General features: G+C 40.9%; 1 protein-coding gene across 12 annotated transcripts in view; it reads left to right on the forward strand.

Annotated features, from left to right (window-relative positions):
- The first annotated feature begins 3,510 nt into the window (after window positions 1-3,510).
- LSM14A (LSM14A mRNA processing body assembly factor) overlaps window positions 3,511-24,002 on the forward strand; it is a 53,297-nt gene continuing 32,805 nt past the window's right edge. For all 12 annotated transcript variants that reach the window (XM_068993434.1, XM_068993431.1, XM_068993433.1 and 9 more), the window contains exon 1: window positions 3,511-3,757. In XM_068993434.1, the coding sequence (XP_068849535.1) occupies window positions 3,637-3,757 (121 nt within the window). In that variant the 5' untranslated portion in view covers window positions 3,511-3,636. The remainder of the gene's footprint in view (window positions 3,758-24,002) is intronic.

Here is a 24,002-nt window from a genome sequence, read left to right on the forward strand (position 1 = left end):
GACCAGGGTGGGGGGAAGAGATGGTTTGGGGATGGTTCAAGTGCATTACAGTTATTGTGCTCTTATTTCCAATCTAATGCTGCCACTGATCTGACAGGATGTACCCGTCCACAATCCAGAGGCTGGGGACCCCTGTTTTAAGAATTTTATAGTTTTAGCTCTTACATTTAGGTCTTTGATTTATTCTAATTTTTATATATACTGTGAAAGTGATTTTGAGTCTTGTTTGTCACATGGAGATGGAATAAAGAGGCTTTCGTATCAAACAGGAGACAAAGGAGTGCTTAGAGGTGGGAGAGTGACACATATGTTCTGAGAAGCACTGAATTCAGCACAGCCAGAGCCTAAGGCACACAGAAAATATGTTGGGAGGTGCAACGAATAACCGTGGGCACACCCAAAGACAGTGAGGTGCAGGAACCTTGTTTCTCCCATATTCTCCATTACTCAATCCCCAGCATAACAAAGCAAACACAAATATAAGTTAAAAAAACATTGTGCCACCTAGAAACATAACTTTGGACAAGCCTCCCATGCTTTTCATCTCCTCTTCCAAACTGACTGCCTCTCCAATGCAGAAATTCTAGACTTTCTATTGTTGAAAACATTCAATGGAGAGGTAGTTATTTATTTATTTATTTATTTCCCATAGGCCAGCAGACATAATTGATGGCTCTTAAGCAGGGGAGCGACATGGGACTTGGGTTTTCAGAAACAATGGTAGTGAAAGGTGCTACTTTCTCAGTCTTTTTCTCGTACCTAAGTTAGAGATTCACATGCGTAATACACTATGGGCTATCACACTGATCAGCTGCACTTATGCACAGTTCCTGGTGCCCTAGGGTGCAGGAAGCCGTGAACTGCAAACATAAAATAGAATCAGCAAGATTGGTGATTGACTGGGTACAGTCAGATAAGGATTCTAATTTCAAGACTGGACACCTGAGTGAGTCCTGGGGCCGGTGATATGGACAGAGAGCATGGATAAAGGGCAGGTTTATTTGGGGGAGTGAAGTAGATGCATATATTTTTGAACAGGTTGAGTTGGAAGTGCCTGAGGGACACCGAAGCAACTGTGTCCAAAGTAAGTACTAGTGTGACCCTGGAAGTCAAGAGATCTGGAATGAAGATGTAAATTTGGGAATTCGTTACTATATGAAAAAGGATGAGATCACTCGGGGAGCATGGAAGATAATCTAGGTCCCAGGCCTAGAAGTGGGAGGAACTAAGAGTTCAGCTCCTTGGGAGGAATCCTGTACTGAAGCAGGTATTTCAGTCTTCCTCTGAAGCTACTGTGAACCAGACCCAACACAGCTGTTAGTCTTCTGTACTGCTTCCCTCTCTGTTCCTTGCCAGACTTCTCACCATTTGTTCACTCAGCTCCCCACACATTCGACCTATGCTCTGCCTTCATCCACCTTCATCCAACTTACTGAAAAGCTGCTCTGTTCCAGGCTCTGTTCTAGGTTCTGATCATATAGTAGTGACCAGAGTAACATCCCTATCTCAAAATGTTTAGATTCTAGTGAAGGGGATAGAGAGACCCAATTAAACATACTCGAGAGAGATGGGACTTGCCTGGTGGCTCAGCCGTAAAGAACCCATCTGCAATGCAGGAGACATGGGTTCAATCCCTGGGTCAGGAAGATCCTTTGAAGAAGAAAATGGCAACTGACTCCATTATTCTTGCCTGGGAAATTTCACGGACAGAGGAGCCTGGTGAGCTATAGTTCACAGGGACACAAAAGATCAGACACACTGAGCGACTAAACAATTAGAGGAAGATAAACGCTATGAATAAAAAGAAAGCAGAGCAAGGGTATGTAGAGTGATTCAGGTGGTATCACAATAAACAGGACAATAAAGAGTCATCTGCAGAAGCAACATCTGAGTAGAGATCTGAATGAAGTGGGCAAGTTTGAAGTGAAAAGGGGATGGCTAGAACAGAATGGTGAAGCAAGGAAGCAAGGGACTAAATCATGTATGTCTCTATAGGGCAAAGTAAGGAGTCTAGCTAGCTTTCATCCTGTGTGACATGAGTTCACTGGGGAGAGGAGTATTGAGTAGAGGAGGGATACAATCTAACTTCGATCTTAACAAGATCCCTCTGGCTGCTGTGTTGAGAATTAGGGGGACAAAAGCAGAGGTAGAAGGGTCTTCTAGGAGGATGTTTCAATAATTCTGGGTGGTTTGCTGTAGGGCAGGGGTGGAGATGGTGAGAAATGATCAGATTCAGGATACAGTCTATACTTGAAAAGGACAGAATTTTGCAGTCAGAACAGATACAGGCCTGAGTGAGAAGTCCCACTATTATAAGGATGAACAGTTGAGCGGCAAGATTAGGTTTAGAGGGGAAATCTTCAGACACACAAACTTGCCAATTAGAAATTCAACTAAAGATGCTGAAGAGGCTGTGGATGTCCCCTGACATGTAAGTAAACAAACGATTTGGCAGCTTTCAAGCCATCAGCCACTGTAGTCACACCCAACTGTGAACCCTGAGGGGATTCAGGATGGAGAAAAGGTTTACTAAAGTTAGATAGTTAAGGAAATGATTTCAATGAGCCCAGACTCTAACTTCTTCCCATACCCAGAAAAGTGTTGAATTCATTAGCTTGAGATGTATGGTTTAAGAGTAATCTTTTGATGTTAAACTACCTGGGTTTGTTGTTTTTGCTGTTTTTCAAAAACTCCTATATGTCCTGGCTCCTCCCTTACTTCTTCCGAGCAGTCCCTCAGAGCTGAGAGGCTATCTCCAGACTTAAGTCCTCAGCAAACGACCCCCTACCCCCCACACCGGAAGAAAGCACAATTCTCACGCTTAGGTTGAGCTTTTTTTTAAGTTAACAATGCTATGGCTTAAATGAATCCAGAGTTCACAGAACTGAACAAAACTGCGGACAGTAGGGTTTGGCCTGTGTGCAATGGCACTGAAAGCAATGAGAACCATTTGAAAGCTTTGGACAGAATCCCACGTCTAGAAGCAGCGAAGGGGAGTAGAGGGGAAACTCGCTGGGTGACAGATGCTGTAATGATGGCTTCATGAGGGGCTCAGTTGCTTCCAAAGGAAAATGACCAGGTCTCAGAGGTGCTCACCAAGAGCTTCGAGGCACGTTGGAACTTTCTAGCTAGAGGGATCCGCTTTTGCAATGAAACTGGACTCAGGACAAGTTACAAAAGGGTCTGGAAATGGCGTGGGCCACAGCGGAGATCAAGAGGACCGCGCGCGGCGCCACGCCAGCCCACAGTATCCTTACATTCCGAGGCTCCTGGCCTCTCCCTAGATCTCCTCTCAGGCCTCGGGGAACGACAGCGACAGACCAGGCCAAGCGGCACTGCTAGGACTTCCGAGGCAGCGAAGGAGCCCTGTGCCACCGGCCGCCAGGCGAGTCTCGCGAGACCTCGGCCTCCTCGTCCAGCATGCCCCGCGCCGCCGCCGCTGCTGCCGCCGCCGCCGCCGCGCCGCGGCTTGAGGGCGGGAGGCTGGGGGAGGGTAGCGGAGCCGGCGCTGCCGCCATGTTGGGTCTGAGGCGGCTGCTGTAGGCGCCGACCGAGCAAGTGGGCGAGCAGAACGGCCACAGCGGCGTGGGATCTGCCTCTCTGCGAGCGGCCGGGAGCGGCGGCGGCGGCGGCGCCATGAGCGGGGGCACCCCTTACATCGGCAGCAAGATCAGCCTTATCTCCAAGGCGGAGATCCGCTACGAGGGCATCCTCTACACCATCGACACCGAGAACTCTACCGTAGCTCTCGCCAAAGGTATGCCGGGGCGGGCCTCGGGGTGGGAAGCCGGGCCGGGCGCTCGGGGCTGCGCCGAGCTCTCGGCTCGCGACCTCCTCGCTCCCTCCCCGCTCCACCGTCCTCCTTGGGGGGCCGCTCCCTTCCCTCCGTCCGGGCCCCAGCGTCGCGGGCCGGGGCGGGCCGCGGCCTCCCCGGGGCTCCCAGGCTTCCGCCTTCGATCCGGGGACTAAGGACCGCGGCCGGGCCGGGCGGGGCAGCCCTGAAGTCCGAGAACGGGCCGAAGAACACGGAGATACGCGTCTTCCAACTCCGAAATTCGGTGGTTCTGTCTTCTTAATCACCAAACAAAGCCTGAGTATTCAAAGAATTTTTCCGCCCAGCTTGAGTTTAAAGCGCTGATTTGCTGATTTTCCAGCGCCCGTCTTCTCGCGTTTTTAATTTCAATTCGTTGCATATTCCTCAGGTGAACTTTAAGTAATGTGCCCAAACTTTGGGTTTCCCCTGCGACGCAGACGGCCTCGAAATGCCATTGGTACCTGGAGCAGATCACATCCCACTTGTCTCCTGTGTGGTATTTACCTGTTAAACCGGAATCCTTCTCCAAACCTGTTGTGCAACCATCTCTTTCAAATGTTTGCTGCTCTCCTTTCGGCCTTGTTTTTGGAAAGCCATTGGGAAGAAGGGTGCCAGCTTTTTCAGTGTCCCTTTTTCCCAGGGCAGATCTAAGTGGTCAGTGGGCGCTGACCGACCCCGGTGGAGGCACTCTGGGTCCGAGAGTTCTGGGGTCGGGGAGGAAGGTGTCCACCCCAAAGTACGTACCATCGCCCAGTCTTGTGGGTTTTGTTTCCGTTCACAAGTCTGGTTTTTGTTCCGCCAGGAAACCAGGAAAAAAATAAACTTTAGCTCCTGATCTTAAAAGAAACCTCACAAGTTTTGGGAACATATAGGAGAGGGAAGCAAGATAACTAAGGTCATTTTCGCAGACACATCTGGGAGAGTTAAGAATAGCATGGTAAGGAGAGAAGTCCGGCGATAGGAAGAAAATTTTCTAAATCTTTTTTAAGAAAAAGATTAGTCTTTGACCGATAGGAGAGTCATTTCACGGTATCACGCAAATATTTAAAGATACTTTTTGGATTCCCTCGTACATCCTTTTTAAAACACTCTTGTTGGGACAAATTTTCTATCTAGGTAGGGAGTCTTAAAATTATTTTCTCTAAATTTTCTTTCCTGTCCTCTCCCACCCGTCCCTCCCCCCACCCGCGTGCATATTTAGCTGTATAGTTTTAATTTTTATGGTTTTGTGGAATTGTGAAAAGGGCCCTCTGAAGTTTTTGATGAGAGCCACATACAAGCTGAAAATAGTATTTCTCATTAAAGTGGTTTAATAGTTTTGTTTTTTTTTTTTAAAAAAAGCATTGTTTGGGCCAATCTGACTTTGAAGGTTTCTTGCCAGGTTAGTGACTTATCAGTGTTTCCTGTGGTACCTTTACTTCTTACAAAGAAAAGAACCTATGCATTTTAAAGATTTCTAATGTATTCATTTGTCTTTTTAAAAACAAAAACCTATAAATATATTCTTTTATGCAAGAACCTAAAAACATATATATAGCAATGAAGTCTTTTTTAATCATTGATTTAATTTATGTCTGTTCTCATGGCTTTGATATGTAATCCCACGTACGTAATATATTCTTTTTTTCTAAAGAAATTTGAGTTGTTGAATGTATAACAGAGGTTTGGGAATTGTGTTTGCAAAAATTGGAGTTACCAAATGTGGGTTTTATTCTACTTGGCAGTTTCTAATCTAAAACTGTTTTGTAACTGTGCAGTCAACAACCAGGTACTTATTTCAGATTTCAGAATTAGAAGTGGGATGTTTGGTGTTAAGATTTTAGAATTTATGTGATTTGTTGAGTAATTTGATAATCTGAATTTCCACCTTTTTCAAAATTTGGATGAAGAGTGGCAGTCTACCCGATGAAACCAAAAGTTCATTCATGGATTTTAGAATACAGTGTGTTTAGAATACAGTATGTATTTGGATTTAGAGATCCTTGCTAACTCTTTTTAAACTATGAATTGAGTTATCTCTTTAACATTCTTAAAATTCTATTTAGGACTTTAATTCTTTTCCCCTTTAGAGAGAGGTGTTTTTTTTTCCCCTCAGTGTGAAATATAACCACATATGTTGTAAAGATATGTGGATAAAAATGAAATATTTTTAAACAAAGGTCCTTGTAACTACCACCCAGGGAAAGACAGGCTTTGCCAACATCCCACAAGTCTCCCACTCCTGCGTCTTCTCATCAACAACTGCTGCCTTCTTAAGCTAGATATAAATATTATTCTGACATTGATCGTCTTATCACTTAAGTTACATCTCTGAATGATAAGAGTTTTGTCCCTTTTTGAACTTTATATATAGTATTCCGTCATGCATATAACTTGTTTATTTCTCCAGTTGCTTTGGATATTCTGAAGCTATTCAAATTGTTTACAGTTTTGAGCAATTATGAACAATAACTTTGTGTTTGAGTTTACTGATAGATGTTTATGTAATTTTCTTTATGCTGTGTACTTTGAATTGCAGGATCCTGGGGAGTATGTCTTTATTAGATCATGAAAAACTGTTTTCCTAAGTAGTTGTTTACTAATTTTTATTTCAGTTATTAGTAAAGTATATGAGAGTTACAGTTGTTCCACATCTCTCACCAACAGTAATATTTGTAACCACCACTTTTATCAGGTATTTTAGTTCTATCCAATCAGGTATTTTAGTTAGTATCAGGTGTTTTAGTTCTGTCCAATCTGGTGGGTATGTATTTGTACCTGGTTTTTAATCTTCCTGATTACTAGTGAGGTAAACACCTTTTCATATCTTGGTCATTTGGATTTCATCTTCCATGAAGTGCCTTTGAAATCTTTTGCCCATTTTCCTGTTGAAATGCATGTTGTTGTTTTTCTTGAGTTCAGTATCAGAATATGAATCCTTTGCTGGATATATTTGTTTCAAGTATCTTTTCCCATTTAATGGTTTCTTTTGGTGGATAGAAGTTCTTGCTTTTATTGTAAATATGTTACCACTCTTTTCAATTGTGACTAGTGTTTCTTGTCCTTTTTTTGTTTTAAAGGAGCTTTTCCCTACCCAAGGGTCATGGACTTACTTTGATTATCTTTTCAACTATGATGCCCCTGTAATGATTTTGTGTATGTTGTGAGGTATTTAAATATTTACATTTATTAAGGAAGTCCCTTGGCTTATATGGTCCAGGTTATAATTTAGTTTCTTTACTTGGATATTACTTAAAATTTAAATCCATCTGAAACTATAGAATACTCTTAATATTTGGGGCTAGCTCTGTTTGATGTAGTATATAATTAGGATGACCATATGGCCTGTTTTGCCCTGGTGAAAAGTCCTTGTTTGTGCCTGTTATTTTGGTGAAATTGTTAAAACATGCTTTTTCTCTCTTGAAAATCTTGCAGTTTGGATAATAAATTGTATGGTCCCACTGTATGTAGTCAAAAGCCCAATGCCAGAGGTACTGCCAAATAGGTGTTATCTTTTATTTTCTGCTAGAGATTTCACAGACTAGCTTTAGTTCTATAAAAGTGAAATTGAGGTAAGTTTGATGAACTTTGATACATTGGAATCTTCTAAATCAATGTCAGGAAGTTTTAAGGGGAAGTAAGGAAGAATTTAATGTCAGTATAAGTATGTTAATAGATAATCTGGATTGTTGTTTGTTTCTTGAGGTCTTTATCATGGGTCTGAGTTTTTTTTCTTCTAGTACTGCTCATGACCTACATGTAATCATCTTTATTTGCATGTGTTTATTGTCTGAGCCCCTGGGACGAACAGATATTTATTAAATGAATGAATAAATGAGAATTGTTTAGCATTTTAGTTTATTAATCTTATAGAAGTCTCTTGGGGATATCTCCAAATGTTTGCAGTTGTATCTCTTTAAAATTAAAATACATAAAGTATGTTCCCTCCACCAAGAGTAAGAAATTTTGGAGAATGGGAATATAAGAGAATAAAATCTTTTTTTTTTTTTTGTGGCTGTGCTGGGTCTTTCTGTGCACAGGCTTTCTCTGGTTACTGCGAACTGTACTGCACGGGCTTCTCATTGCAGTAGCTTCTCTTGCTGCAGAGCACAGGCTCTCGGTGCCTGGGCTTCAGTAGCTGCAGCTCACAGGCTTCAGAGCACAGGCTCAGCAGTTGTGGCATATGGGCTTGGTTGCTCTGTGACATGTGCAATCTTCCCACACCAGGCAGATTCTTATCCCCTGTACCACCAGAGAAGTCCAGGATAAAATCTTAAGACATGCATGATATAAATGACATTGTTGGGGAGACAGAGTTTTTCACCTTATGGCTCAAGCTTAATTATAATTTTCATTTAAAATTTAAAGGAAGAATCAATTCAGAATGTTTGAGGGAGCTGCACAGTGATGATGTAGTTTGTAGGATACTTCCAATTGTATATGCACTTGTATTTGTGAATATGACACCCAAACACATAATAGATCCTGGATACCAAGAGATTCCCCACAGAATGGAAACTTTGTAGAGGCAAGGGTTTTGTCTCATTCATTGCTCTGTCCTCAGCAGCTGAAATAGTGCCAGGCACAGAGCAGACCCTTGGTAAATATTTGAATAAATGAAAGGAAACATAGCTTTTGAAGGTTTCTCATTGTGGGAATCTCAAAGTTGGAGGAAATTCACATATCCTATAAGCATTATATATGTGGATTTTAAAAGTATTTAAGTAAAATAGACTGAGTTCAGTCACTCAGTCGTGACTCTGCGACCCCATGGACTGCAGCATGCCAGTTCCCTGTCCATCACCCACTCCTGGAGCTTGCTCAGACTAATGTCCATTGAGTTGGTGATGCCATCCAACCATCTCATCCTCTGTCGTCCCCTTCTCCTGCCTTCAGTCTTTCCCAGCGTCAGGGTCTTTTCCAATGAGTCAGTTCTTCACATCAAGTGGCCAAAATAAACTAAATAGACAAAAGTGAGTAAAATTCTTATCTAACATGCATTTAGTTAACTGTACCTGGTTAATAAACCCTTAACATGAAAATCATGTTGCCATTGAATTAGTAAGAGAGACTTTGTGAGGAAGAATGATTATAAAAGCCAGCTGCTTTTCAAACAAACAGTTTGTTCTTCAAGAATCAAGTGATTGGTGGAGGAATATAAAAGTGGGTAAATTGGTGGGTAAGTGGGTAATGATATTGCCCATTGGCATAGCTTACTCACCTCTTGATTGTTAATTATCCACATAGTCATAAACTCCAGAGAGAGTGGGAGAGCTTTTATTGGGTGAAATGCCCGTGAAGTGCTTTATTGATTTCTTGCCTTCTCTCTAATTTGGGGGATCTGAATCTAGCAATTCACAAAATCACTACTTAGGAACAGCAAAGATCTAGTGAAACTTAGTGCTACAATTTCTTTTGGTTGCCCTATTTAGTGAGATTGCCAGAAGTTGGAGCCTTGGAAACAGTTTGTTGTTGTTGCATAGTCCACAGAAATTCTTGGTAATTCTGAGAGTCTCAGGTCAGGTGCCAGAAATTAACTGTACATTTTCCAGTACAGTAAGAAAAGCCATGGCTTTCTTTTTCTTTCTTTCTTTTTTAAAATATTTATTTCTTTTGTTTGGTTGCACCACCAGGATCTTCAGTCTTTGCAGTCTGTGGGGGTCTTTAGGTGTGGCATGTGGGATCTGGTTCCCTAACCAGAAGTCAAACCTAGGCCCCCTGCATTGGGTGCTCAGGGAAGCCACTGGACCATCAGGGATGTCCCAAGACATGACTATCTGAATTGGAAGTAAAGAAAACAGCATAAAGCCTGAGGAAAATAATAGTAGAAGAAAAGAAATAGTAAGAGTAAAGAGATCTTACCTGTGTGACACATAGCAAGAGTTTTGTATTTAACTCAGTGCTGAAGTAGTGATAGCAGTAACTGTAGATAGTTTAACTTGAATTTATTACTCCATGATAAAAGGTGATCTCTATGGAAGCAATTTACCTTTTATTTTCTCTGTAATACTTTAAAGTAGTACTTCAGTTAGCTATTTTAAGAACTGGATATCAGTGAAGTAAAATTTTTAATGGATCAAGTGTGAGTTAGTCTGTGAAGTATTTTACTCACAAAGATTTATTCTAGTGTTGTGCAGTGTTTGCTTTTCTAAGCAAATGTGACCTGAAAGGCCAGTTGGAAAACTTAGTAGTGTCCTTGGACAAGTAATTTAATCTCAGCTTTAACTTTATATTTTAAGTAAGGATAGTGACATGCATCTTTCAGAGTCATTCTCAGAATTAAATGAGATAATACCAGAAGTGAACTAGTTTGTTACAGTGCTTAATAGAGTAGCTTTCTCATTGTTATTTCCAGCCACTGTCTCCATCTTTGTCTAGGTAACCCATCTCCATCAGTCATTCAGATCCACTGTAGCCTACAGCCTGTTGATCCTACTACCTTTCATTGACCCACACTCTCCTTATAACTTTGCCACCTGTTTTAATTCCATGAGGAGTTGTTACGGTCAGAACAGAGCTTATACTGTCAACCCCCTTCCCCCTCCCTCTTTCTTGTACAAACCTCACAGTCCTGATTATATCAGCACAGACATGCTGGCCAGTTTCACTGTACATTTATGTTCGCTAAGCCCAGAAGTCATGGTTACTTCCCATATATTGTATATATTGTATGTCCTTACTCCATTCATTCCGGTTTTGTACATGACCATTCCATTCCTTGTTTTCCTCAGACTTCTATCATCTCTTCCCCCATCTTCACTTTCAGCCTGTGAACCTTGCTGCTTCTTTATTTGAGGAGAGAATAGCAAACAGAAGAGAATTTTGCTCAACTCATCCCATATGTACCCAGTAACCTGCCTCTGTCCCAAACCTCTCCTTTTCTCTGTTTAGATAAACTGTTCTCTCCTAAGGTCACCCATGCATTTGTACAGTAGGTTTCATCCCCTCTTGATGATTCAAGGACATTGCTCCAACAGCCTCTCCTGCATATTCAGTTTCTCCTTCTCTACCAGACCTTTCCTGTCTACTCACAGATATGCTGTTATTTCCTCCATCTTAAAAACAGCAGCAGCAGCAACAACAAAAACACTGTTATTCTTAATGCAGTTACTCTTTTCTATCTACTGCCCCATCTCTCTCCTTCCCTTTATACCAAAACTCCTTGAAGAAGTTGTCTATATCAAGGTTGCCAAAGATTTCCATGTTGCCAAATTCAGTGGCTGGTTCTTACCCTCAGTCTACTTGACTGGTCAGCAGTGTACTGCACCATCTATCTCTTCTGCTTCTGGCTGTTTTTTCACTTGATGTCATCCTAGTTTTCTCTTAGACCTCACTGTCTCCTTTGTGATTCAACTCCTACTTCTCCCATTGTTGGAGGGGACCAGGGCTTAGTTCACATCTTCACTGTCTTTTTCTCTTTCTCTTTTTTCTTTTGTGTTAGTTACAGATTATTTCCTTGTTTTATCATGTGCACTCTTCTCTTGATTTCATTCTGAATTTCATGACTTCAGATGCTGTCTATAGATTATTGTCTCCATCCTGCACCACCACCCCCCACCCCACCCTGCAGACTCCTGATTTGTGTATCCGTCGGCTTCCTTGATATTTCCACCTGGAAGGATGTCTGCTAGGCACCTCCCATTCAATATGTCCCAAACCTATTTCTTCATCTAGTCGTTTCCTTCTAATTGACAATTTATTCTTTTAGTTGGTTAAGATAAAAAAATCTTTTGAGTCATCCTTAAATTTCTCTCACAGTACGTGTTTTGGATCTCGTCAACTAATTCCAAGATATATGCAGAATTTTACTTCTTACCACCTCTGCTACTTTACTACTTTGCATTATCTCTGTCCAGTCTGTTCAGAGACATGCAGGGGTTCCTGTTTCTTGTTTACCATGTTGACTTAGTTGGTTCTTTTCCCCTCAGTTTTGCATAAGTGCATCTTTGTCATTAAAAAAAAAAAAGGTGGCATGTGTGGGTGGCAGATTTTCTTAGTGAATCTATGTTTTTCTTGATTGCTTGATTGACTGGCTATATTATTATGAATCAGATTGTTTTTTCATATGGACATTTTAAATTATTGGATTATTGTATTCTAACATTCTGGTGTTGCTGATACCAGTTTGATTCTCACTTTTCTCTCTGGAAGTTCTTGGAGTTTTGAAATATTGCCACACTGGAGTGTGTTTTTCCTGAGTGATTTCAGTGGGTCTTGTAAATCTGAAGACTCAGGTTTCTTTAACCTAGTAAATTTGCTGTCTTTGTCCAACTCTCAGATTAGTTTCTCTTTCACGCCAGTGTTTTTTGTTTTATTTTTTAACTCCTATTGGATAAAGTTATTTTTAATTAATCAATTTGCTTTTAAAAATATTTTTAATATCCCTATTGGTTATATCTTTGGGAGATTAAAATAAAAATCCAACCATAAGAAAGAATACCCAACAAAGCAGCTTAGAGGGTTGAGGCTAAATTTAGACTGCAAATTGGACTTGCTTTTCCTTTTTCTTCCTGTTTATAAGTCTTAACTCAAACTACATGAGAAGGCATTTTTTAAAAAACACATAAACCCATAAAAGAGAAAGTAGAATTGGAAAGGGGACAACAGCAACAAAATTTTGAAGGGTGAAAAAGTTTTTGTCTTTTGAGTTTAAATGTCTTCTTAGCAGAATTTAGCTGCAGACTAAAGAGGCAGTGGGTAAAGCCAAGAAGTAAACCTGATTTGTACCCAAACTCCTAAAAGTCTCAGGAATTGGCATCATCATATGCAATGAAAACAAGGGCTGTAGTAATTGGGTGAAGATAGAGGTCAGAACTGGAAGATTAACTTGAAATTTGTTTCAACAGTGGCCAGATTTCCAAAGCCCCCTTTGCATTTCCCACATCTAGGTGGATAGCTACTTCTCTCCGATCCTGGTACTCTGGTGAGGTTAAACTAGAGATTCTGGAGAAACCTCAGCACATTTAGGAGCAGAGGTACCTACCACACCAAAGACAGCACGGAGCACAGGGAGCCTAAGAGCAGCTTGTACATGCCTGGGGCTTATTACATCCATTCAGGAGAATTGCTGAGCACCTTTTATGACTCTGTGTTAGACACTGTGCTATATTCTAGGAAACCAAAGAGCCAGAGACAGGGTTCTTGAGGACCCAGCAGCTGAGGTAGGGCCTGACAGATAGTCACAGTTAGCCACAGGAAGAGGATGTCTAGGAAGAAGTGTCCAGTCCTAGGTCACGGGGAGTTTTGCAGTCTGTCAGGAAAGTGAACACAAAGTCACAAAGGAAAGAGAACCAACAGCTCTGGAAGGTCCCAATGAAAATGTATCCAATAACAGACGCAGGCCCCTTCCTCTCCTTTTATTTTTCTTCCCCTGCTACATTTATCTTAGTTTATTCAGTTTGTCATTTGAATAGCACACTAACAAGTCAGTTTTCTTGGTGGGTTGTAAAGTGAACGTGAAAGTTGCTCAGGCATGTCCAGCTCTCTGTGACCCCATGGACTGTATAGTCCATGAAATTCTCCAGGCCAGAATACTGGAGTGGGTAGCTGTTCCCTCCTTCAGGGGATCTTCCCAACCCAGGGATCAAACCCATGTCTCCTGCATTGCAGGTGGATTCTTTACCAACTGAGCTATCAGATGGATTGTAAGGATCCCTGGAAAGTTTTTAGCCAATGAAGTGATTTGTCAGAGTCCAGCTGTAGGATGTTTATGCTGACAGCATTGTGCAAAAATTGTGAGTGAGGGACAATTGGAGCTGACAGTATTGAATGATAGTACCTATAATGATTCCTATCCACCAAAATTAGGAAAGGAGCAAGAGGGATCAGGTTTATCCTTCTAGATGCTACTTGAGCATCCTCACCCCTTCAAAGCCTTCCCCAGTTACCCTGGTCAGAAACTGTATGTTGCATCTTCTGTGTTTGCAGTTTATCTTCTGTTTTCTTTTTGTGCTTAGCAACCTTTTCTTATTTTTCGCTATAGACTAGTTTTCAACATCTTTCCCTCCTTGTGTCCTTTGTGCTTAACAAATTAACTGTTGATAACATGAAGGATTATTATTTCTGAAAAGTCTCCTTCGTCAGAAAATGAGTGGTTGAACTTGACGTTTTATAGGAAAGGACACTATGATAAATGAAGATGGTATTGAGGATATTTTATTCTCTCATATTAGGAAGTAATAATAAGTATTAATAATTAATAAGTAAGTATTTACTTTTGCTGTCCTATGCTTTACAGAGCTGTTTCAGGATCTCTCCTGTTTGCCATTTCAAAAAAGTCCTAATTTTTGTGTTTTGCATTACCACTGCTGTTGTTTTGTATCACCATCTAAATTATCAAAGTGCCTTTTGGTTTTATAATTCTCTCTTCTTGGCACTCTTTCTAAATTCTTAGGCTAGTCATTATTTCTTTGTACTCAATCTGAAATGCTAATGGTTGAACAAAGGTATGTCTTGAGTAAATCTGCACATATTAATAATCCACTGGGAGGAAGCAAGTGAAGTTGCAGGGTCTTAAGTCTATAATCATGGAAGATGACTTTGGGCTGAAAGAAATGTAGAAGTCTTTCTTCCCCCAAAACTGTGAGGAAGAGGGGAGAGAATGAGTGAAGATATGAAATGTATTAATGAGAAGGATGAGATCATTTGGAGTCTTTCTAGTCAAAGAGGAGTTTACTTTCACTTTTAGAATTAAGTGATAAAGGAGTTGGTTTTAAGAATATGTTTGAAAAGGTGAGAGAAAGTTATCTGGGCCATGAACTCTGTTATCGTAGAGTCACCAGTGACTGGCCTGTGACGCTGAGGAGATTGAGAATACTGCAGAGAGGTCAATAGTAAAGTCACTGTTGGGGAGGACAGGTCTGAAGTACGTACAGGAAAGGATTACGGAGGCTGGAGACAGATGGTTTTATTTAGCGCAGTATTAGACCCTAACAGAAAGCAGTGTGGATAAGGGTGAAGAATGGACCAAAGCAGGGCGTACAAGGTGTGCCAGAAGTGGAGGTTTGCAGTTAAAAGCTGGGACGTGATTTCAAAGAGCAGCCCTGTGGAATCTTATGTTTTAAATCTCCCCACCCAAGTAAAAAAAAATCTGGAGCCCACTTACCACTATCCTGCTCTCAGGGTCTATGGATACTGTGTTGTAGAAGAGAGAGTTGATAAATGAAGATCTTTTAGTATTTAATTAAATCTTGTGTTAAACCCTTATATAACAGCTTATTCCAAATATGTAGAATCTCAAATAGTTTCAGCAAGAGTTTGTATAGCATACTGGATATGCACTAAGAACTGTACTTAAAGATAAATGTAAGGAAAATAAAAATACCAAGTGGAGCTTTTTGTTTGTTTTTAGATTTATTTATTTTACCTTAGCTGTTGTGATGGGTCTTTGTTGTTACTCATGGACTTTCTCTAGTTCTGAAGAGCAAAGGCTACTCTCTTGTGGAGCATGGACTCTGGGCATGTGGGCTTAGTTGTTCCACGGCATGTGGGATCTTCCCGGATCAGGGATTGAACCGGTGTCCCTTGCATTGTAAGGCAGATTCATAACCACTGGACCACCAGGGAAGCCCCCAAATGTAGCTTTTCAGCACTTCTCCCTAACCCCCACTTGATGCTTATATGCTGGTTTTTTTTTTAATCCATGTGCTATACTTTCTGTTTTCCCATTCTATTGATGTCCAGCTGTTATTTCTTTTTGCTGTAAATAGTCATTTTCCCATTTTATTCTAAGTAGGTTTATTGTGTAGTTTAATTCAGTTCCTTTGGTATTAAACAGTGCTCAGTAATTTTGGAAATAGCTTACTTAATAGCTTTTTCCACTGTGAAATTTATTCAAGAAATATTCAAATGTCAGCACTATTTAGGGCACTGTGTTAGCTACTTGTGTTAATTGCAAGGATACAAATCTTTGTCCTGAAGATCTTTCGATTTTAAAAAAGGTCACTATATACAGTGGTAGAATGCTATATGATTTTTACAGGAAGAATATGTTAACAGCACCTGGGAATATTACTGGTAGAGTTGGGTGATGGCTAGTGTTATGTCACTTTGCCTGGGCCATTGTGAGCTTAGTTGTGCAGTCATGTCCAACTTTTTGCAACCTCATGGACTATAGCCTGCCAGGCTCCTCTGTCCATGGGGATTCTCCAGGCAAGAATACTAGAGTGGGTTGCCATGCCCTCCTCCAGGGGATCTTCCCAACCCAGGGATCGAACCCAGGTCTCCCGCATTGCAGGTGGATTCTTTACCCTCTGAGCCATGAGGGAAGCCCACTCATAGCCAGGCCACAGTGCCCAGATATTTGGTCAGATGTTTTGGATGTTTCTGAAGGTTTGTTTTTTTTAAAACCAGATTAATATTTAAATTATTGTACTTTAAGTAAAGCATATTTGCTCCCCCATGATGTGGGATGTGGGTGGGCCTCATCCAGTCAGGTTGAAGGTCCTAATAGAACAAAGACTGACCTCTTCTGAGCCAGAGGGAAAGAATGCTACCAGGAAACCACCTTTGGACTCAAACTGCAACTCTTCTTCAGGTCTCCAGCCTGCTGGCCTACTCTGCACATTTTGGATTTTCAGATGAGCCAGTTTCTTAAATCTCTCTGTGTCTATATATGTGCATTCTGCTGGTTCTGTTTCTCTACAGAACTATGATGAATATAAGTAGTATCTAAACTGAACTTTAGGATAGGTCACGTGTAGAGAGGCGCTTTGGTGGAAGACAGAAAACTTGGTCTGTGTATGGAGAATGATGAGCTTGGTTCGAACTTACGTTCAGATAAGTGATTGGGACCAGGTCTTGCAATTGATACTTGAGAGGAGTTTTAATTTTAAGATTGCTTCATAAATGTTATTATGGATTTCCATTTGAACTTAGTTTTCCGACTTACTTTTGGACATTTCTTGAGTAATCAACCTTTTGTTTATTGCTCTCACCTTTTAGTATTCAGGAGACTTGTTTTTCTTGTTTATCAATTAGTATCAGAGCCTAATTTATAATTTTTAGTTTGTGTCCAAAAGTTAAGGCTTTTGGAAAATATTAATGTCATTTTGATGGTGCCAGCTACATTTAACTATGGATATATTTATTGTATTTAAACTTAACAAAGCTTTGGTATTTTATAATGGAGATACTGTGTTGGGAATTTGGTCACTACAGCTCTTCCCTCTTGTTGTGTACTTTGACTATATGTATGGGTATTAAGGGTCTTCCCCTGGTGGCCAAGTGGTAAAGAACCCGCCTACTAATGCAGGAGAAGTGAGTTCTATCTTTGCATCTGGAAGATCCCCTGGAAAAGGAAAATGGCATCCCATTTTAGAATTCTTGCCTAGGAAATCCCGTGGACAAAGGAGCCTGGCCAGCTGCAGTCCATGGGGACACGATTCAGCGACTGAGTATGCACACACGTGGGTATTAATACACTGTGAACCAAGTTTGACATTAGTGTATGTTTGAGTTTGCCATGATCTAGAGATAGAGTGGCTCAGACGGTAGAGTCTGCCTACAATGTGGGAGACCTGGGTTCAATCACTGGGTTGGGAAGATCCCCTGAAGAAGGAAATGGCTACCCACTCCAGTACTCTTGCCTGGAAAATCCCATGGATGGAGGAGCCTGGTAGGCTATAGTCCACGGGGTTGCAAAGAGTCGGACACGACTGAGCAAATTCACTTCAGCTTCAGAGATAGAGATATTTTAGATAAATGATTTTGCCAGAACTTTGACCCTATTTCTTTATTTAAAAAAAAGTATCATGGGATACATTTCTATTAATAAATCTTTGCTATTTGTAGCCAGAAGTAGGGAATTGATTATATTCTTTAAAAATTAATGCAGGAAAAAAATACTTTCCCTACTTCCCACTCTTTTTAACGTTAGCTTAAAATGTGTACTTTTCTATTTTGGGAAATAAAAACTAGAATACTTACTAAAGCAATGTAACAACGTGAAGTTAAGCATATAGAGGACAACTTCTCCTAGTTTCAGCATTCTATTCCAACTATTACTGTCATTTTGTGTATTTTCTTACTGCTATATTTGTAGGGGTGTGTCTGTGTGTGTTTCATTTTTGTTTTTTGCCTCACCTCAAGGCATGTGGGACCTTAGTTCCTCTACCTGGGAGACCAGGAATGGAACCTACACCTCTGCAGTGGAAGGGCAGGACTGCCAGGGAAGTCCCTGTGTATGTTATTGAAGTAAAATTCATATAACATAAAATTAGCCACCATAAAATGTATGAGTTAATCTAGTCACAGTGTCGTGTAACCATCAGTTCAGTTTAGTCGCTCAGTAGTGTCCGACTCTTTGAGACCCAATGGACTGCAGCACACCAGGCCTCCCTGTCCATTGCCAACTCCGAGAGTTTACTCAAACTCATGTCCATTGAGTCAGTGATGACATCCAACCATCTCATCCTCTGTCGTCCCCTTCTCCTCCTGCCTTCAATCTTTCCCAGCATCAGGGTCTTTTCCAGAAGACAAGTCAGCTCTGCTCATCAGGTGGCCAAAGTATTGGAGCTTCAACATCAGTTTTTCTAATGAATATTGAGGGCTGATTTCCTTTAGGATTGAATAGTTTGATCTTCTTGCTGTCCAGGGGACTCTCAGGAGTCTTCTCCAACCCCATAGTTCAAAAGCATCAATTCTTCAGTGCTCAGCTTTCTTTATGGTCCAACTCTCACATCCATATGTGACTACTGGAAAAATAATACCTTTGACTAGATGGACCTTTGTTGGCAAAGTAATGTCTCTATTTTTTAGTATGCTGACTAGGTTGATCATGCTTTTCTTCCAAGGAGCAAGCATCTTTTAATTTCATGGCTGCAGTCACTATCTGCAGTGATTTTGGAGCCCAAGAAAATAAACTCTGTCACTGTTTCCCCATCTGTTTGCCGTGAAGTGATGGGACTGGATGCCATGATCTTCATTTTTTGAATGTTGAGTTTTAAGCCAGCTTTTTCACTTACTCTTTCACTTTGATTAAGAGGCTCTTTAGTTCCTCTTCACTTTCTGCTATAAGGGTGGTGTAATCTGTATATCTGAGGTTATTGATTATTTTTCCCTACAGTCTTGATTCCAGCTTGTGCTTCATCCAGTCCAGTGTTTCTCATGATGTACTCTGCATATAAGTTAAATAAACAAGGTGACAGTATACAACCTTAACAGACTCCTTTCCTAATTTGGAACCAGTCCATTGTTTCACATCCAGTTCTAACTGTTGCTTCTTAACCTGCATACAGATTTCTCAGGAAGCAGGTCAGGTGGTTTGGTGTTCCCATCTCTTTAAGATTTTCCACAGTTTGTTGTGATCCACATAGTCAAAGGCTTTGGCGTAGTCAATAAAGCAGGAGTAGATATTTTTCTGGAATTCTCTTGCTTTTTCTGTGATCCAACGGATGTTGGCCTTTTCCTTTCCCTTTTCTAAATCCAGCTTGAACATCTGAAAGTTCATTATACTATAGTTTGAGCACTCTTTGGCATTGCCTTTCTTTGGGATTGGAGTGAAAACTGACCTTTTCCAGTCCTGTGGCCACTGCTGAATTTTCCAAATTTGCTGGCAAATTGAGTGCAGTACCTTCACAACATCATCTTTTAGAATTTGAAATAGCTCAGCTGGAATTCCATCACTCCCACTAGCTTTGTTTGTAGGAATGCTTCCTAAGGCCCACTTGACTTCACATTCCAGGATGTCTGGCTCTAGGTGAGTGATCACTCCATCTTGGTTATCTGGCTCATGAAGATCTTTTTTTGTGTAGTTCTTCTGTGTTCTGCCCACAGTTTGAAGGACACTTAACTTTAATTTCTCATTTCCCCTTCCCCAGCTCCTGGTGGCCACTAATCTGCTTTCTATTTCAGTAGATTTTCTGACTCCAGATAAATGGAATCCTAATATGAGATCTTTTGTGATGGGCTTCTTTCAGTGTGCTTTTAAAATTCATCATATTGTAGTGTATTTCAGAATTTAATTCCTTTTTATGGCTAAATAGTCTTCCATTATACCAGATACATTGGGGGCTTCCCTGGTGGCTCAGATGGTATAGAATGTGCCTGCAATGCAGGAGAGCTGGGTTCAACCCCTGGGTTGGGTGGGTCCCCTGGAGAAGGAAATGGCAACCCACTCCAGTATTCTAGCCTGGAGATCTCCATGGACAGAGGAACCTGGTGGTCTACAGTCCCTGGGGTCACAAAGTGTTGGACACGACTGAGCGACTAACACACTCTGTGGATTCTTGCCACCTCTTAATATCTTCTGTTTCTGTTAGATCCATACCATTTCTGTCCTTTATTGTGCCCATCTTTGCATTAAATGTTGCCTTGTTATCTCTTATTTTCTTGAAGAGATCTCAAGTGTTTTCCTCTATTTCTTGGCATTGATTGCTGAGGAAGCCTTTGTTATCTCTCCTTGCTGTTCTTTGGAAATCTGTATTCAGATGGTTATATCTTTCCTTTTCTCCTTTGCCTTTCGCTTTTCTTTTCTCAGCTATTTGTAAGGCCTCTTCAGACAATCATTTTACCTTTTTGCATTTCTTCTTCTTGGGGATGGTTTTGGTCACCGCCTCCCGTACAGTGTTACAAACCTCCATCCATAGTTCCTGCGTGATGCTCTGATATCACCTAGGAAATTCAAAGAGATTTAGGAGCTGTGTGTCAGAAACCAGGGTCAAAGACCAAACATTAGAACATTTATCTTTTAAAAAATTAACAGAAGTTTTGGAGCTGTGGTCAGAAGCTAGAGATGAGAACCTATTTATATGGGCTTCCTTGGTGGGTCAGATGGTAAAGCACATGTCTGCAATGCGGGAGACCTGGGTTTGATCCCTGGGTTGGGAAGACCCCCTGGAGAAAGAAATGGCAGCCCACTCCAGTAGTCTTGCCTGGAAAATCCCATGGACAGAGGAGCCTGGTAGGCTACAGTCCCTGGGGTCACTAAGAGTTGGACACGACTGAGTGACTTCACTTTCACTTTCACTCTGGTGGCTCAGATGGTTAAAAATCTGCCTGCAGTGCAGGAGACCCAGCTTCAATCCCTGGGTTGGGAAGGTTCCCTGGAGAAGAGAATGGCTACCCACTCCAGTAAATTCTTGCCTGGAGAATTGCATGGATAGAGGTTTGATCTCCTTGCAGTCCAAGGGACTTTCAGAAGTTTACTCCATGATAGCCAGCATCATATTCAGTGGTGAAAGACAGAAAACATTCCCCTAGGAAGAGAAACAGGACAAGGTTGTCCACTTCCAGCACTGTTACACAGCAGTGTATTAGAAGGCCTAGCCAGCACAGTCAGTCAGAGGGACTGTACTGTCATGAAGTATAGTCCCTTTGATGTACTCTTTGATTCAGCCTGCCAGTATTTTGTTGAGGATTTTTGTGTCTGTATTCCTAAGAGATTTTCATGTAGTTTTCTTATGGTAACTTTGTCTGGCTTTGGTATCAAGATAATGCTGGCCTCATAGAATGTGTTAGGAAATATTCCTTTTTCTTCTGTTTTTTTTGGAGGAGTTTGAATAGGGTTGATGTTAATTCTTAAAATGTTTAGTAAAATTCACCAGTGAAATTTGATATCACCAGTGAAGTCTGGTCCTGGTTCTTTGGAGGGTTTTGACTACCAGCCCAGTCTTTTGTTGGACTTGTTAAAGATCTGTTGAGATTTTCTGTTTCTTCTTGAGTCAGTTTTGGTTATTTGTATATTTCTGGAAATTTTTCTTTTTTGTCTGGATTATCTATTTTGTTGGCATACAATTGTTAGTAGTATTCTCCTATAAGTTTTTTAATCTGTGTAAGGTTGGTAGGAATGTTCTTGCTTTCATTTGACTGTAGTTGTTTACATTTCCCCATCTTTTTCTGTAGTCTAGACTAGAACCCCAGGGACGGGGGAGCCTGGTGGGCTGCCGTCTATGGGGTCGCACAGAGTCGAACACGACTGAAGCGACTTAGCAGCAGCAGACTAGCGAAAGTTTGTCTATTTTGTTGATCTTTTCAAAGAACCAACTTGTGGTTTTAATGGTTCTGTGTCTCTGTTTGCTGTGTTGTTTATCTTGGCTTGAATTCAGTCTTATTATTTCCTTCCTTCCTTCTGCTGGGTTTGGGCTTAGTCTGCTCTTCTTCTGATTTCTTTCATCTTTTTGTTCTTTCTTTCTTTGAGTGCACTGGGTTTAGTTGCAACCCTCGGTTTCTTCGCTCATTAGTTGCGGCGTGCAGACTATTAGTTGTGGTGGCCTGTGGGTTCTAGTTTCCTGACCAGGGATCAAACCTGGGTCCTCTGCGTTGAGGGCACAGAGTCTTAGCCACTGGACCACAGGCAGATTCCTCTTGTTTCTTAATAGATGATTTGAGATTTTTAAAATATAGCATTTATAATTATAAATTTCTTTCTTGAGTATGGCATTCTTTATATCCCCTAATATTGGCAGGTGGTGTTTTCTTTTTCATTTGTCTTCAAGTTTTTTCTTTATTTTTAGTTGAAGGTTGATTGCTTTACAGAATTTTGTTGTTTTCTGTCAAACCTCAACGTGAATCAGCCATACAAAATTTTTCTTAATTTCCCTAGCGGTATCTTTTTTGTCTTATTGGCTCTTTATGAGTCAGTTGTTTAATTGCCAAATACTTGTGATTTTCTAAGTTCTCTTCTATTACTGAGTTCTAGCCTCATTTCCATTTTAGTCAGAGAGGATACTTGATAAAATTCAATTTTTTTCATTTATTGAAGGTTGGTTTGGCCTAAAATTTGGTCTGTTGTGAAGAATGTTCTATGCGTAATGTAATGTGCATTCTGCTGTTGTTGAGGGGGAGAAAAGATATTCTAAGTCTTCTAAATGCTTTCTCCAGTACTACTGAGGAAGCCAGTTTTGCCCTGCCCTTGAGGATTAAAACAATGGTCAGCCTCTCTGGCTGGCTTCTCAGTGAATTTTTAGGTAGATCATAGCAAACAACCCTAAATTTTTGTAGGACAATATCCCTGTTCCCCACATGGCACCAGCAAGCTAGCCAGAAACATGGGCTACTGTCCCCATAGCTGCCTTTTACAGAGATGGGAGATGATGAATGGTAATAGCCAGCCACTGTGCAAAATGCCAGAATTCACCAAAAGTTAGCAACCTCTTTCTTCGTTAGATGCTCACTTGGATTCTACAGGCATCTGGTTAGACTCCATAATGCCAAAATGGTTTCTTCAGATCATTTGCCAGCCCAGTAGTTGTTTGGGTGGAAGGACCATTCCTGGATCTTCTTACTCCACCATCTTGCATGATGCCCCTATGCCTATGTATTTATTTTAAATAGTTGTAATCTTCTGAAATTAATAGTTTTATAATCTGCCTCATGCATAGTATGTTTAATGTTGTTGTATGTTCACCTAACTTTTTGATGTTACAAATAATATAGCAGTCTATTTTGGGGGAAAAAAATGTGGACAGAGTTGTAGATTCTGAGTAAGAAATTACATTTAATAAATCATATTATATTTTGACCTCTTTAAGTACCTTTTCACTATCACTTGTCCAGGAACTTCCAAACTGACCCTCTGCTTCCTTTTTCATTGTATCTTCCAAGTCACAGAAGACAAAATACTGGAGAATAGTAGTTGCTAGGGGTAGGGGGAAAAGATGCATGGTCGTTCAGTGGGCAGAAAGTTTCAATTAAGCAAGGTGATAAAGTTGTAGAGCTCTGCTGTAATTTTGTTTGTAATTAACAATACTGTGATGTACATTTAAAATTTTGTTAAGAGGGTAGATCTCATGTGGTGTATTCTTACAACAGTGAATCTGATGGGCTAGAGTCCATGGGGTTGCAAAAGAGTCAGACATGACTTAGCAACTAAACAACAACAATGCAATTAAGAAAAATCGAGAATTCTCTGGTAGTCCAATGGTTAGGACTTGGCGCTTTCAATGCTGAGGCCTGTGTTCAACACTGGTTAGAGAACTAAGTTGCTGCAAGCCGGATGATGTGACCAAAAAGAAGAGGCATTAATAGATAACATTAACAAAATTGCTGGTGAAGTATACCTAACAATGGAGTTGTCTGCCAGCTTGAAAGGGGAAAAAAAGTAAGGTAGCATGATGGAAGAAAGTATAACAGAGCTAGTCTGCTACTTGGAGGCAAGGACAGAGTGCATCAGGATCAGGAAGAACCACACAGTAAGGACTGGTTACTGAGCCAGGAGGAAACTTGGGGTGAGTGGGAATCGTACACTGTTCCTACACGGTTTTCTATGTTT

Source organism: Capricornis sumatraensis, chromosome 20 (assembly GCF_032405125.1).
Source record: "Capricornis sumatraensis isolate serow.1 chromosome 20, serow.2, whole genome shotgun sequence".
Taxonomy (NCBI): domain Eukaryota; kingdom Metazoa; phylum Chordata; class Mammalia; order Artiodactyla; family Bovidae; genus Capricornis; species Capricornis sumatraensis.